The sequence below is a fragment of the Amblyomma americanum genome, chromosome 8 (genome assembly GCF_052857255.1).
Source record: "Amblyomma americanum isolate KBUSLIRL-KWMA chromosome 8, ASM5285725v1, whole genome shotgun sequence".
Classification (NCBI taxonomy): Eukaryota; Metazoa; Arthropoda; class Arachnida; order Ixodida; family Ixodidae; genus Amblyomma; species Amblyomma americanum.
Window position 1 is genome coordinate 1,606,863 of NC_135504.1, and position 17,126 is coordinate 1,623,988.

General features: G+C 44.1%; 1 protein-coding gene across 1 annotated transcript in view; it reads right to left on the reverse strand.

Annotated features, from left to right (window-relative positions):
• LOC144101616 (uncharacterized) overlaps positions 1-17,126 on the reverse strand; it is a 73,718-nt gene that overhangs the window by 14,178 nt on the left and 42,414 nt on the right. The window contains exons 12-13 of the mRNA XM_077634759.1: positions 15,860-15,886; positions 13,817-13,846 (exon numbers count right to left, since the gene is read on the reverse strand). Of these exons, the coding sequence (XP_077490885.1) occupies positions 13,817-13,846; positions 15,860-15,886 (57 nt within the window). The remainder of the gene's footprint in view (positions 1-13,816; positions 13,847-15,859; positions 15,887-17,126) is intronic.

Consider the following 17,126-nt stretch of genomic DNA (forward strand, 5'->3'; position numbering starts at 1 on the left):
ATAAAGCCAGAATCGTCTTTTCTTGGGCTAGTTGGTTTTTCATGCTGTAGGTGTTTGCAGCGCACACGAAACACGGTGTTTCGTGTGCGCTGCAAACACCTACACAATAAAGCATATTACGAATCCAAAATTATTGAAAATGGCAAATTATTAGGCACAAAATGCCACAAAAAAAATTCTTACCGAAACAAATGCATAGCAGCCTCCTATAAAAAACCTCCCCACATTGTATGGCGAATTTCGATATCCCCCTTCGGAACATGCAAATGCATGTGTTTATTTTCTTGCGACAGCCATGAGGCCATGACTTATCGCTCATTTCAGTCTTTTTCTTGTTTTTTGTTCAAAATAATAAGTGTTACCCTCATTGATGAACTGGCGGTATAACTGGTGAACAATTAACCCTGCAGCTGGGCTCTTACTTGCAGGTGCTGTTCGTAGCGCAGCTTGCGTACGGCAGGGCACCCGAAGATATCAGAAAAGGCGCGTTTAGAAGCCGACAAGGTGCTGAAGTTCTGCACCGTAGGCTGGCCACGTCTGGCAGGTAAAACACCACGCTGCATTGCTTCATTCACTTAATGTGAAATGGATAGAACTAATTGCTGAACCTCTTAGTCAGATTAATAACCTACGTTTTAAGACTGGGATATTTCCGTCTCGGCTCAAAAGGGCAAATTTCCCCCATTTTTTATGAAGGAGGCCCTGTCTCTTTTCTAATTAGCATCAAATTCTAATTTTTATTTTTTCAAGGTTTTAAAAAAATTGTTTTCAAGGCTGCCTAATAGAATAACTAACAAAACTGCACATCTTTGCCAGCTTTAGTAGCCTTCTTTGACAAGATTAATACTGCCATTGATAAAGGCTGCAGTGCTAGATGTGGGTCCATTGCCCTAGCAAGGCATTTGACTTTCTAAATCACACAGTTTGAAACACGTCGGCAGTGCTTCATCCCTAGTCACGAATTTCTTATTTTGCAGGCAACAAGCTGTGTGTATCTCGGTGTATCTTCCAATTTAAGGTTTACTAAATAAAGTAATACCGCAATGTTCGATTCTCGCAGCGCTCTTTTTAGTTCATATAAATTACCGGCCCAACTGTCTTAATGGCTCCATCCTCTTCGTTGTGCTGGCGACATTACTATACTATACTGTACTGTATTATACTATACTATACTGTACTGTATTATACTATACTATACTATACTATACTATACTATACTATACTATACTATACTATACTATGCGCTGAAAATCAAATGACTCCTTATCTCGAAGTTTAGTGCCGACTTAAACGGTGACCTCGTGTGTGTGTGTGTTATGCCTTTTTCCCCTTCTCTCTTCCTCCTTTTAGTCCCCTAATTCCTCTTCCCCGGTGCAGGGTAGCCAACCCCTTTCTGGTTAACATCTCTGCCTTTCCTTCCTGCTCTTTATCTATCTATCTATCTAAACTGTGACCTAAGCTGGTCTAGTCTCACTCGTTTGGAAATGAACCTCGCCAAAAAAATTTCGTGATATTTTGTTCGCACCCTCAGTCTTTTCCATACACAACAAACATTAAGCACTTTTGGTCGGCACTCCGCTCTGGCAACTAACAAACGTACATTTCTTGGTGTAATTTTTTGTGCAGATTTAAAGTATACAGAACATATTTCGCATCCCAAAGTAATATGCTTTTACGGAGTAAAAACGCTTCTTTGAATACGTAACTTTTTCTAACTATCGACACCAAATTCGCTTTGTTGGCAATTGATTCGCACTGACTAAGCATACTGGCTGACGTCATCGGGAAACTCCACGCACTTATCACTGCTGCAGGGTGTTCAAAATCAAGCCATTCTCATAACGCTAATTTCCTACCAATGTGATGCTTCTGCACTTCATGACCACAGCATTCTGCAATTGTCCAATTAGTTACATCCCATCATGCTTGTTTGCAATTTCATCGATAACTTAACCTTAACTTAATAACTTCACCGAACTTTATCCATGAATTCCTTAATTGAATTATGGAAATTTCAATCTCGAACTCTGCTTGAATAAGAGATGTAAAGAAAGTCTGACCAAAATGCACGGAGAGATATTGTTGGTCTTTGTAAACAGCTCTACGTACTCAAAGCTGTCTTTTTAGTGCTCAAAAACGGTTCTTTAAGTTTGAAAGCCGAGTATTTCAGTACTATCTTCCCTAATTTCCCCAATTTCAGGAGCTGTGAGCGTTTATCAAAACTTTCGCGGCTTCTGTTGCGCTCAATTTTGCACACACAGCCCTGTCGTACCCATATTGCAACCAATTGCTCTTATTGCTACATGGCAGTGACGGCACTCAACGAACTATATCATCAGGCGTGGAATCGTACATGCGACGAACTTGACACGAAGTCTATGCTTTATAATCACTCATGTTCACTCACTTGGTGTTGCATGGGACCGTCATCAACAGAAAATTTGAATGCACCGAATGTTATTTTTTGGCAAACGGGCACGCAGTAACGTGGTCACGTGGTCAGAAGTTAGTGCCGATATTCCTCCAGGACAGCGTCAAAGCCAGGATAAGAACATAGACGAATAATGGTCAATAAGTTAGTGACTAGTACACACCCTGGCCTAAGAGGCATAATCCAGCAACACCTTCAATCTGCGCACCCGCTGTTACCCTCAACAAGGACGACTGCGGTCCTTTGTTATTGTCGAAGAAATCACCGATGTCGCTGGCTTTAATTTCATTGATCAAAAAGCATGCGTCATATTTCCTCCTGTCAGGTAAACCACAGATGCGACACACTAACGTGGCGCACTGTATATGTCCAATCTTTCTTCCAACCTCGATAAAACTGGCGACATTCTTTTACATTCAGAACCACCCAGCCTAATCTAACCTAGCGTAACTTCGCGGTATTCTTGCGACAAGAGCTGGAACGTTGTGTGTTCGATGGCAGCCTGTGCGGATCCGGATCCTTCGGTGATCTTAAGTATTCATTACGCCACCCGCCACAGAGGGCAGTTTGCTTACAGTCCAGTTGGCAGGTTGTGATGACATCACAAGATTGCGTGACCTAGGTGGCGATGTAACGGACAGACGGTCACCACAAGTATGAGCCATTAAGAGCTTACGCCTTAAAAGGAGTGTGAGAAATGAAGTAATGATCAAGTACGCTACTGAAGAACTGTCGGGCCTCGATTTTAGAAGGCCTCGTGGCAGCAGTACGCCGTGGAAACGTGCCTTGCAAGCCTTCACGGCTAGCAACCGATGTCGTCATTATGATAGGAATCTAAGCACTTTCAGCCGGCGAGGACAGAGAGTAGTCGACAACACAGCGCTGCAATTAAGAACTTGAGAGGTGTTGGCCAGTGCTACAACAGATGCCAACTGCTGCTCTGCTAGGTACTGCTCTCATGAGGGGCGTGCTTTAGCCCCACGCCAAGTTATGAGGGATAATTAGTTCCCGAGATATTGAGCATAATAGATTTGTGACGTCACGATCTTGAAAAAATTTAGTAGGTAGCGGCGGGCGACTCGCTCGCCTGGGGGTTGAAATGCGTTTTCAGCGAGGCTCGAAAAATTTTTCAGCCCCGAGGCAAAATCGAGTTTCAACCCCTAGGCGAGCGGGCCGCTCGCCGCATACTAGGTTTTGTATCAGAACTGTGACGTCACACTCAGCTAAGCGTAATCATAATTAATTATTAATGTAATTAAACAAATGAGGTATCTATCTTGTTGCAAATTTTGCTCTGATTTCAAAAATGTAATTTGTTTGGTCCTAGCTTAATTAGGTAAATAGTTAGGACGTAATAAAAGTCTTATCCAGACGTTCTTTTCAGAGATCATGCCATCTCTGGGGTGCATTATTTGGTATGTGATATGTTAAACGTTTGGGCATTGTTTGGCTCCTGCGTCCTTTAATATCACGCGTTCGTGTTTGTCTTATGGTGCCACATATATTTGTGGTTATAATTATCGACGCCAAATACAAGAATACCAGTCTGAAACTATTTATTACCACCACATGATCAGTCAATTCTATAGCAATCACAAGTTTCACACAATTGTATACATTTCTCGCATACATATATACCACACCACATAATTAGTCAATGCTATAACAATTTACACAATGTTCACACAATTGCATACATTCTCGCATACATATATACCACACCACATAATTAGTCAACGCTATAACAATTTACACAATGTTCACACAATTGCATACATTCTCGCATATATATACCACATAATCAGTCAATGCTATAACAATTTACACAATGTTCATACACTTGTAAACATTTCTCACATACATTTAATAGTCACTCAAGTTTCACACAAATGCACGCATGTTCACACACATAATATATTTACATTTGGACTTTTTTCGGTTGGTCTTGTGCAAACTCAACATTTTATCGCCATTCCTCGATGACTTGGAATTCCCTCGAAGTATATTTCATAGGAGAGTATAGCCATGAATAGAGGAGGCAGCAAACATTTTTCACATACATATAATATTACAAGTCACTCAGGTTTCACATAAATGCACGCATGTTCACATACATAGGACACTAATACATGTTACACAATATTATCACACACGCCCAGTCTTAACCCGCTTTGTGTATTTGCGTTTAGACTTTTTTGGCTGGTCTGGCGCAAATTCAACATTTTTCTTTTTACTGCCATTCCTCGATGTTTCGGAATTCCCTCGAAGTATATTTTCATACGAGGGTATGGCCGTGGATAGAGGAGGCAGTTCGAGTCCAAACCCATCATTGGTAATGTGTTGCATCGTGCCGTCGGCCGTTTGTAATGGAGACGCTACGGGCGACGGGGACATGAAACACATCGGAGTTCCGACAGCGGACTCCGTGCTTGAATTTATAGTTTCTACACAATTGTCTGACACGTCGGAGATGGGAGATACGGTAGCTGTGTAGATTTCTTTGGTTGGGGTGGGACATTCGGAAGGAGTGGATTCTGTGATATCGGTGATACAAATCTCACTGTTTGCGGACTTTTTCTGCCTGATCGGTCCACTTTCAACATTGTTGGTTGCAATAGAATCTTCCGTTGTCACCACATATTTCGGTGTGGCTTCTTTAAAGGGTAGCCTAGTAGATTCCATCTCGACAATATGAGGAGATTCCGAGGAGATATCGACAGGCGCGGGTTCCCTGGTCAAGAGTCCACGAGCTTCCATTTCGCGTGCTCGTTGTGCATGAGCCGTGTTTAGTTTGATGTATTCGGCAACGCGTTGTCGTTGCGTATCAGTCATGAGTGGACTGGCAACACCAGTTCCATCCTCGTACTCTGTCTGTTGCTTTTGTGGCGGCAGTGGAACCGACAGTGCGGGCATCTGAGCTCTTTTATGGCGCACCGTGTTGTCGTACCGCTTAATTTCCTCATCGTGTTCCAGTGACAACAGATAAGTATTAAGAGTACTCACGTCGCGGTTATACGTGCCGCCAGCAACATTTGGAAGAGGTGGAAGGATGGTCGCGGGTTGTTGCTTTTTGTCTTTATAAATGGGGTCGGGGGTGACCACTTGCATGTCGTACAGTTTGCACGACACTTGTCCGGACACGTTTTGCTTGAGTAGAGAGGATGTACAAATGTGCGTACTGATGTGCGAATAACTTGCGAATTTACATCCTTTGTGTATCGGTACACATTATCCTTTAGATTTACATATTGGACATTGACGCCCGATGCAAGATTGCATTCATTCGTGCTTGTGACCGATGCCTCGCATCTTGTCATCTGCAATCTTTTTAGAGATGGCAGTGGGGTGTTAAATTTCACTTTGTTCCCTTCGTCGGAAAACTCACATTTATCAATTAGGCAAATTTCTGTTATACATGTATGCACTTTTAGAAGTGCATTCACCAAAACACAGTAGTTGCTCGGCTTGTCGTTGTTTAGCCTCAAACCAATGCCATAATCCCCGACAGAGCAGTCTTGTTCTTTACAAAGGGCCGGTACCTGTGGGTCCGTCGTCGATGCGGAGATTGACAATCGACGATGCCTGGTAACTGGACTTGCCGGCACCTCCTCGACGGACGGCGTCACCACGGGGTCGATATCCAGCTCCAGGAAGGGGTTCAGATGTTCGTTGATTTCCATCAAGCGGTTTTTCAAGCAGCACGTCCCAAAGACGCCTCCGCAGCCATCAATTAAACGATGGGTTCCGTGAAGAAACCCATCTATTGCCACGGAGGCCTCCTGAATTCGTTTGGAGTATGCATCCAACATTGATGCACCTGTAATGTAAATGTTTGTCTTAATTTCTAAAGCACAATAACAATATTATTCGACTCATGCCCTATGGAACAACAATGGAGTAATACCTTGGGAAATTCCAATGTGAAAATTGTCTTGCGATGATTCCCCAAATAGTTCCGGGGGTGAGCCTTCCCGGGATGATCCCTGGCCCTTCTTTGCGGGGTAAATGATTCTCCTGCACACATAGAAACCATTACAAACTTTAAGTTGACGTTTAAAACACGTTGGAGCACGTGTAAAAGGAAGGAAAAATGTTTCAAACACTTACATTTTTTAGCCTCGCTGAAGCGTCGCAGAGACTCTGTAAAGCACGTGTGGTCGGGCAGAGCCGCAGAGCGTGGTCTAGCAGAGCGTGTGCGTTGCGCAATCGAGCCGATTGTGACGGGCTGCCGTCCGCCGGCTGCCGCTCTTATAGGCCTCAACGGGGTCTTATCTCGATAGATCGCGACATGTGGATTACTGAACTAAGAACTAAAACCACGCAAAGGACGATACACAGGGAAGAAGTAGACAGGACGAGCGCGGACTTGCAACTGTTTATTGAAACACATCTTCCTTCCATCACCAACCCTACGCATGCGCAACAAGCAAACTCTATCTTATCGAGTTCAAGAACCTGAGCTCCTTCTTGTACAGATAGACCGAAGCCTCGCTTACACACTTCTAGGGCCCATATCTATCAATCTGCCAGGCTTCGATGACCTCACGTGTTTTCTGGTCTTTGGCCCTTCCGATTATCTTTGTACGCTCCTGTCTACTTCTTCCCTGTGTATCGTCCTTTGCGTGGTTTTCGTTCTTAGTTCATGGATTACCAACTAGCCCCCCATCGTACACTCCTTCAATGTGGATTACGCCCCCCAGTTGATATGGATTACGCCCCCAGTTGATACAACACGAGAACACGCACGTACGAAATGTGAAGGAACAGTTTACCTTTATTACTAATTTATGCTACACTCGTCATACTTTTGTGCATGTCTTTTGGTACAAGGTCACCCTTGGTTGTTTGGCTGCTTTTTCGGTATTTTTAATGTGCATCGGTGTAGGCCATTCCTCTCCGTTTTCGTCAATAAAATCAGACTGACAAGCATGCTTCACAGTCAATATCATCCGTGTTAATTTCGGCATCACTGTCATCGGTTCAAATGGTTTTTGGAAATCACGTTAGCGTCGCCGTGACATATGGAACACACACGTACGCAAACTGTGAAGGAACAATTTACCTTTATTATTAATTTATACTACGCTTGTAATACTTCCGTGCATTTCTTCTGATACAAGGTCACCCGTGGTCGTTTTGGCTGCTTTTTCGGCGTTTTCAATGTGCACCGGTTTCGAATGTTCATTTCCGTTGTCGTCAATAAAATCAGAAATGTCGCGAACGTCACTCTCATTACCATCTGACAGGCATGATTCACAGTCAATATCATCCGTGTTAATTTCGGCATCCGAATCACTGTCATCGGTCTTGTCTTCATTTAAATCTATCAGTTGCTTCAAATGGTCTTTGGAAATCACGTTAGCATGAATCCATGTCATAAACTTCAAAATCGTTCGCAGATGCGCATTAGTAGTTGTATTATTTAATACGTGCGTGTACAATGTATTCCCAGTGTACCCGCGGATGACATTCTTAATAAATGTATTGTAATCGGCAAATACGTTCTCTTCGGTGCAATCTTCCGCAATTCCAATTGACGGTAGTATGTGTTGTGATATGAGATCGGAGAGACTCGACAATGCCTCTACAAATTTTAATGTTGCAAAATAATCCTTGCCATCCTCGTCGTATTTTACAACAATCACGTCACATATTGAACCCTCATAATAAATAGTAGAAATGTACCTAAGGGGTCCTAATTAATATTTTCACATTACTATTTAAATAGGCAATCTTTGCATTCTGCAATTCTGTGTTCTCTTTGAGTGTACAATAATGTCACCCCTTTAAGTATTACCCCTAGTGGGTCTTCAAGGTTATTGTAAATCAATAAATTCGTAAGCCGCGCCCATTATATTCGGGTAGTTTTCAGTTGGCTAATGAATACAAGATGGGAACAGCAGACGCAGAAAGTCGCAGAAAGTGTCCGCATTTTGAGGCGTCCTAATAAATAGGCTAAATGCTTCTATAGGGGCCGCAATCACAGCTATCTCCGAAAATTTTAATTTTATCACTATCTACATACCCAGAAATTCTGGACGAGCGTATTTTTTCAATGGAAAGTTTTTGCATTTTTTCTGAAATTGGGGACATAACAGTCAATATATCTGCAGATCCCTCCTCGGTACCTTGCAGTTTTTTTCTGTTTCCTGCAGCGCATTAGTTTTCCATGGAAGTCTTAAGTGCTCAGTGCGAACGCAGGACAGACTTTAAAAGCACGATTTTTCTACGCATCGGAAGATTAGACCATTCACATTAAATAAATATGTTACAATATTCCACACATGTCTCACAATTAAAAGTGGTGTCTCAGAAAACTGAACTTGAAAGAGTTGAAAGTCGCCTATCACACCTAAATTAGTTCTACGAGCTGGTTAAGACAATCTGGTAATACTTACGCACCATCGTCACCAGCAGCGTACGAGCCACAATCATTATCATCGCTGGTGGCTTGCGAATGACAATGCTCCGGGCAGCACATAATTAACATGACCCATAGGCACTTCGCCGCGGTGGGCGTGCTTTCTTTACCTTCTCTCTTGTGTTCCTCTCTGCTTCACCTCTCTCAGTTGTTCGCGGAGCGACCGCTTGAGGACAAAATTGAAGATATCGATTGATAACCGCGTTCGAATAACAAAGAAGCCATACTTTCATTGAAAACGGAGCTTTTGGTAAATAATCTAGAAAATAAAAAAAAACAATGAAAGACAGGCATCACCGCCGCATTCAATTCCCACGAACTGTGCTGACGTCAGATATATCTTTGCGCGACAGCGTAAGGCTCGTGTTCTGCAGAGAATCCGGTGCCGGAGTTGGGGTAGTTGTTGGGAGCAAAAAATCCGGATTGGTCGATCGAAAAGACGGCTACGTCACACGTGGAGCACAATTGAAAAGTGATTAAAACATTAGGAAACTGGTGATTAGAAGGTATTAGAACTAGGATTAGAAGGAGTAGAAGGTGGTGATTAGAAGAGGACATTCCTCAAACGTCGTTAGGACATGCAAGTATATAAAGTAAATTAACTGCGCTGGGAGAAAAGTCACCTCCCCTTCACCTTCACCTCACCTGCTAGCGTGACAATGCAGGGAGCGGCGCTACAATAGAGAGAGGATTCTATCTCCGACCATAGAGGGAAGGTATTATCCCTTTTCATCTACCACTCTCTGCTTTGTCACACTAGCGGCGTCATGAGAATCGGCTGACGCCATTGGTTAGAAGACGGTCCTTTGACGGGGAAAAGCTTCTGCGTCCTCAAGTTGTATCCGGCTGTTGCGAAGTTACATGGACTGCAAAAGCTAACTGCAGGCGTAGGGCTAAAATACGCCCCTCATAAGAGCCGCTGCGCCCTCGAGTTGCATCCGCCTATAGCACGTCTTCACTGGTGCTCAGAGAAGGTTTGCAGGTATCAGGCAATGATGGAAGTCTAACTAAAAATGCACACTGAGTGGGTTGCTTTTACACAATCCATTCGGCGAGTTTTTTTTTTTTTTCACTTCCATAATTTCTGCGCATCTGACGGCACAGGAGAAGGCTCAGATAAGAACAAGACACTCTACAAGCAGAGCGCTGAAAAACAACTAGTTATTGAACGACCAGCAGGCCTTTTATACCCACTGGTGACCAGAAAGGAAAAATCGCACAAAAACATGCAAGGAATGGACTAGTGTCTACGGATAACTGACACGCGCAAATTTCACGATCGAGATACTTGATTTCTTTTGTTGCGAAAGCTACATTGGCCACGAACTCACAGTTTCACCGTGCTCGCATTCCCACCGTGGTCGCACCGCACCACGTGACAAACCACGTGACCAATTACGTGAAAACAACTAGCGAGACAACCAGACTAGCCCTGACTTGCAATCAAGATTAACCAAGGCTGACCAAGCTATGCCTTAGCTATCTCTACGTTTATCCTGGCATAGCCGAGCTAAGCCACTGCCAGTTTCATTAGGACAATGCTGCTGAGGGTGCGCCAATACAACCGTCCTGTAATCTTACGGTCACGTGCCCGCAGTATCTCTCTTGTTGGTGCGTCACGGTTTTTTTCTCACGACGCTGCATTCTGTGTACATTGGTTCACAAAGTGCGATGTCATCTTGTGCTTTACAATCCCTGCACTGTTTGCTCACTGTTTGGCTACGTGGCCGCTGTATGAATCAAAGATTAAAAGAGCATTGTGACAATGTCGCACGTGTGGCCACATCAGGCCACATAGCCAAACATCTAAGGGGCTGCGCCCTAAGTGACAGAAAGGGTAATGCCCGTACCAGTACGGACGAGATAGCTGAAATGGCCGAATAATTCAACGCATATCTCTACAGTATTATGAGAACTTGCTGCTGGGCTGGTTTTTTAATGTTCGTTATATATTTAAAAGGCGCCAAAAAACAGAACAGAAGATGAAGAGAGACGACAGCACAAAGCAACTGGTATAGCAGCTAATGTAGCCTAAATACTCAGAATACTGATGATGAAGCCAGTTGTGTAGACGACATCCGGTCAGTAAAGAACGAGGAAGTATTTAATGTATTTACTAAGGTAATCGGATTAGATCAACCTTATACATGAGTCAACCAAAGTACGAAACTTGCTTTCGGAGAAGCTGCTCGAGAATAGACCATATGCGTGCCATCAATCAAGTAATAGAGCAATGCGCACACTATAACCAACCTCTTCAAATAGCCTTCACATATTACAAGACTCAGTCTAAACTTCAGCAATCATGCAAGCGATTTGTAACCAGCGTGTAGGAGTGGCCTACGCAAGGATTCTGTAAAATATCTTTAACGGTTGCGCACCCATCGTTGTTCTTCAGAAGAAACAATGACAAAATGCCAATCAGGAATGGTGCACATAGCCAGTCAAACCAAGAAAAGAGGAAATCTTTGTTTGTTTTTTATTTGCTGTGTTGGCCAATGAGTAAAGTAATAAATCTTCACTGAAAGATAAATCATCAGAAACTACAAAAGGAAAAAACACAATCCGTCTTTGGGACCCCAACCCACGACCACCCCGTGTCGCGTATAGTGATCTGCCAACTCAGCTAATGGGGCACTTGACGAACCTACCACGTTGATGGTTTTTATTGCCAGCGTAATCTAATGTAACCTAGTAGGGTGCATAAGACACCCTCCTCTGCCACAAGTCAAACTCTGCTTGCTCGTTGGTGCGAGAACCCTCTATGCCACCGCTTGCGCCAAGTCTGCCAGAGCACTTGTTAAGCAGTCAACGATGGGGGATACTTACGAAGGACAGTCATTGCAGCCAGAAGTTAAAAAAGCTTTCCTTGCTTTCGGTGACCGTTTCCTTCTTTCATATGCGCGCTACAACGAGCCCTCATTTTCTTACCGTTTTAAGCTCAACAAAGGAGGGCGCCATGAAAGAAATGATCTTTTCAGTACTATTCACCGTGTGTATACAGGAGATATTCACAGGGCTGGATTAGGAAGAGTTGGGGATAAATGCTTGTGAAAAATACATACTGATAATGGCGCTGCGCGATTTTGCTCAGGGTCCTAATTGCAAAGATCGATCGATGACCCATACAGGCAAGTAGAGCGGTGGGGCTAATACTTACCAAGAACATATCTAACGTAATCCTCAACACTCTAGGAAGGAAACAACTGTTTACGATAGTAGGCAGCGATGCATTGGATGCTCGCAGGGGACACGTCTGCTAAGGGCAGGTAGTCACTGCGGATTCGGACACGGGGAGTGCAATCACTACAAAAGAAAGAATAGGGTTGGAGTGCATTTGGCACACTTTGTCAGTTGATAAATAACAACTTTTCATTTTCCGCCAAAATTAAATTGCATAACAGTTGTCTCATACTGATACTACGTTCGCGGCACACACGTAAAAGTAAACAAAATGAATTTAGCTTAAATTGAGCGAGCTATGGAAGGAAAAATACTGGGTTGAACATCGAAAAAGAGGAAGAGATCGGAAATAGTCAGGGGACGAAGGCGACTTCGTAATATCCTAGTCGAAATAAAGACAAAAGAGTATTGGACCGAGCATGTAATGCCAAGGCAAAATAACCAGAAGGTTTTTACTCACTCCTTTTCGTCGAGTGTCCTGATATTTAAAACAAAACCTTTTTGTGGGTTGTTCATGCAGATCATATCTTCAAACACATTTCCGCGATGTGCGCCATTTTATTGTGACACTCTTAATAAAATGCAGGAATTGTGCCACCGTTATATTTTATGCTCTACAAGTAAGGCTAGATATAACGCTTACTAATTTTTCCATTCGAAAGCAATAAACGCTTCAGAAAGTACTGCATATTTCTAAACTAAAAATTTGAAGTACCCTTCCAGCTCTACATCCTGTTCGATGCAAGAATGCGCGCACAATATAAAGCCTATTTCTTTTTAGCCTCGCCTTTCCGGCTCTTCCTCATCCACGTCCGGTTATGCCATTTGCGGAAGCAGGATATATTGATGATCCGAAAATTATTTTCTTCTGCCAGCTCTACTAATAACTCTCCTCAGCGTTGCCTAGAACCTGTACCATACTCACCCACTGCCCGGCCCCCTGTCTATCGCTTGCCTGACATGATATTGAGTTCTCCCTCCATTACAGTGTGCACTAATTTTACTTTACCGATCGGAGATGCCACGTCTACAGAGAAGCGTTCGACGATCAAGTCATCATGGCTGGATGTAGGTGCGTAGGCCTGCAGCACCTTTAATTCGTTCCGGTTATTAACCTTACAACGATACCTGGCACCGTGTCGTAAATACTGCAGAATTCCCCTATGTTTACAGCAATATTCTAACTGATGAGAAATCCAAATCCTAGTTCTCGTCTGCCCGTTGAGTCACGATTGCATGGCACGAGGCCGCCTTCTAGCACTCTATATGTTTCGTCCATCCCTCTAACCTCATTAAGCTATTAACATCCCACTTAGTACCCGCTAGTTCCACTGACAGCCCTGCCAGACTTGCCTCATTCCGCCACTGTCAAGCATTAAGCGTTTTCAGATTGAGTTTACAATCACGGCCTCTCCATATCACCAGATTCTTGCTACCCTCGTAGTGGGGCTAACCGCAGCCTGCTTTTCTCCAAAGGCGCTGCGGGCCGTGGGTTAGTTGGTGTGTTCATACAGGAATCGGTGTAAGAGTACTACACCATGCTGGGCAAATCCTGTTCTGGTGACAAAGCGCGTTATCCCCTCTGCTCTCCAGGGTCAGGCTGCACCCGAGGCCTGGTTTCATCGAAAGTAGGATTTTTTATTCGATGGCGAATTGCGCAGGCACTGCGATTCGAACCACGGTCCTACTGCACGCGAGCCGGATGGTTTATCTCTACGCATCGCAGCACTTGACTTGCAGTTTTTTTTTTTTTAAGAGACGTACAAAAAACATTAACTCACCCATTGAAGGTGTGCCACGGCCACCGGATTCTGTAATTACGAAATACGCTTTCAATGTAGCTACAACGAGGGAATCCCCAAGCAATGCCGCCTAAGTATACTGATCACGTTTCGGTCCAGCTCGCGTACGAATCCGTAACGTCGTGTCAATTCGGCTGGCAGTTCTCTCGCGAAAAGCATTCACAAGACTCATGAGAATAGCTGACGGCAGAGCTCGCAAGATTTGCGGCTACAAGAAATGCCTGTTCTCCTTCTTCTTGCTGAACCAGACTAACAAATGAACGAGGCACATAAGGCGGCCCTAAATTCACAACTGGGACTTTCTTTTTAGCGACTATTTATGCATATAGTAAACATATTTCAAGGACGACCCTCTCCTGTCTCGGCCATGCCTAATAAATCACTATGGTCGTCAACCATATTTTAGAAATACATTCATTTTATATACCCATCATCATCAGACCCCACGCGATAATAAGGCAGCGGCTAATGTAACTGTACTTAAAGGAAGCGGGCTCCGTGTCAGCGGCAACAGCACAATGCAAAGTCAGTTGTTTCTCCCGCAGTGACTGGGATGCGTCGCAGGACGTTGTTGCTCAGCCCTGCCTTCTCTAGCGGGACCATTGCTGCGTAGCCTAGCTGCGCATAGAGCACGGGCTTAGAGCACTGAGTCTACTCTCGGACTGCTCAATTGGCCTATTGTGTGCAGGTAAACATAAGTCTGTCTACATGTCCGCCGTCGGCTGCAAGCCCATGGCGTCCCATGCCAAATGCTTAAATGTCATCCTCGGTAGCAGCGACACGATGCCAGGTCGCTGCTTTCTCGCCTTCCTCGTGCACATTCTGTTCGACTCGACCGTCGCTTATTACTGCTGGAGCCGTCCCCACGAAGCCTTGCCTCTAGTTCATATATCCTTTGTTTTACTTCAGTCGTCCTTTCCTAAGCGGTGATGGCGAGGTTATTCACCCCCCCCCCCCGAATCTTTCTTTCGTAAGACGGCTCATCGGCCAGCTCGGCTTTATTCGACCAGTCCGCGGATGAGCCCATAACGCGCTCCACAACTGGTTCTTCTCGCTCCGAGTTCGAGGCGGCTGATGCTTTGTGTCGTATTGTGACTCAGGCTTCTCAAACACAACTGTTTACATGTGTTCACAATTTGTTGTAAACCAGTAGTATATCGCTTGCGATGTATATGGCACTATAGAATACTTTTTGGCTCCGTCTCAAGCTCTGTCGACCCTCCGGTGCTCGCATTTTGGCCATGAGCTCTGCACGGTGCGTGAAAAAGCTGCGTTCCAAACGTTCTTTCACAAACGGTGCAATAACATCATTTTGCAAGGCCCGCTGAGGAAAAAGAAGACAACAGTTATACGGCGTTTGTCAGTCAGTCCTGTTGCTTACAGATATGCTAAATATCCAATGCCCTGATATTAAACGTTGCGACAGGTTAGGAAAAAGTTGTAACAGTCGCGCACGTCCAGTTATTTAGAAACTGCATCGTTTGCGAGAGGAAACAAAACAAAAAAGGTCTCAAAACTGAAAGGCTCCGACGATTACATCACAGGGGACTTTTCGCCTCGGGCGCGCTCTGCAAGACAAAATCAGTGGAAAGCCTCGGTTCCTTTACGCATATTTGTTCTCAGTCCAAACGCCACTGAAGTTAAGACTGAGGGCTCCAACCACCAGCTAAGTCGGAACCTTTTATTGGCCATTAAATGTTTTTCCACCTCCTCCTCACTCTTAATAGACAATGAGCTTGGTGGTTGCTGCAACATTTTTTCGTATTCTTGTGCTGCCGTTACAAGCATACTGCTCATGTTTCATTTATTGCTGACAGTACCTGAGGCACCCAAGTTCTAAACGCGTTCTTTCAATTCATTTTCAATTCGTTATGCCTCAATCACACCCGAGTTGCGCCGAAGTCTTGCTGTAGTCGCGGCAGAATACCATCTGCCTTGTAATCGGGTCAGTTTTCAGTTAGATCATTTCTCTCCGTAAACTCGATTTTCACTCAAGCTTGATTCGACAATTATGTTACTTACTCGTTCTTTCGTCTGTTGATTTGTTCTCTGAAACAGACAGAAGAACACAGGCGATTGAGCGTAAAATATATGCTTCCTCTGAAGAAGAAAACTCACTCCCCCATACTGCGACCTCTTGGTTAACCTAGCCTCATTAATGCATTTAATGCGAGGCAAGTGAGGTGCATTGAACACTTCCAGCATACTCCTGCAGCCCTTTCAGGCTCTCGCCCGTCTGCTGGCCTTCATGCTTGCTTCGCACATGAAAGGCGCACGTGGCACTACAAGATGTTAACTAGAGAAAACATACACTTATACTGCCAGAGGCTGTTGTTGCCACCACAGCTGACGCTTCTTCCTAGTGGTCCCGCATTCCGGCAGGTGAGCACGCCAGGAGAAATTCCGTAGAGAAATCCACAGTTCCAGAATATAAATTCATATTTCATTTTTTTATCATCAAATAAAAGCAGATAGGACTGTCTGACGGGGCTCTGGGCACCACGTAAAGATACGAAATGCAGGAATACGTTTATAGCACCACTGTGCGACCATGTTTAGAAAAATTATAAATGTATGAATACAAAAAAGTAATGAATTAATTTGATGAAATGAAAAATAACCCTTTTATAACGAACTAAATAACAAAGCACCAAGGAGATGACACGTAATGCATCTAGCCAATGAGGCAATTGGGAAAAAATGGCTTTATCGGGTTTAACGTCCCAAAGCGACTCAGGCTATGAAGGACGCCGCAGTGGAGGGCTCAGTAAATTTCGTCCACCTGGGGTTTTTTAGCCTGCACTGACATCGCACAGCACACGAGCCTCTAGAATTTCGCCTCGATCGAAATGCGACCGCCGCCGCCGAGATCGAACTCGAGTCTTTCGAGTCAGCAACTGTGCACCATAGCCACTGAGCCACCGTGGCGACGGTAATGGAAGAAAACGTCAGGTACCAGCAGTTGAAATAAGATAAAGTCTAACAACACGTTTAAATGAACGAACAGTTTTAAAATTCTCAAATAAGTTGTAGATGAAGGGCAGTTTATTATTAAAAACCGAAACAACATAAGAGGTTATCTGAATGCTATAGTTAGTTCTAATGCGAGGGATTACATAGCGTGTGTGTCTGAGGTAGTGCGCATTATGTTTTATGCATGTTGATGATGATGATGATGATGGATTTTTATGGCGCAATGGCATCTACGGCCAAAGGGCGCCATGGCACAAGGTATTTTCCATTTCTCAAGGTGGGGTCGAAGACCCATTTCCCAATCATTTCACCTTAA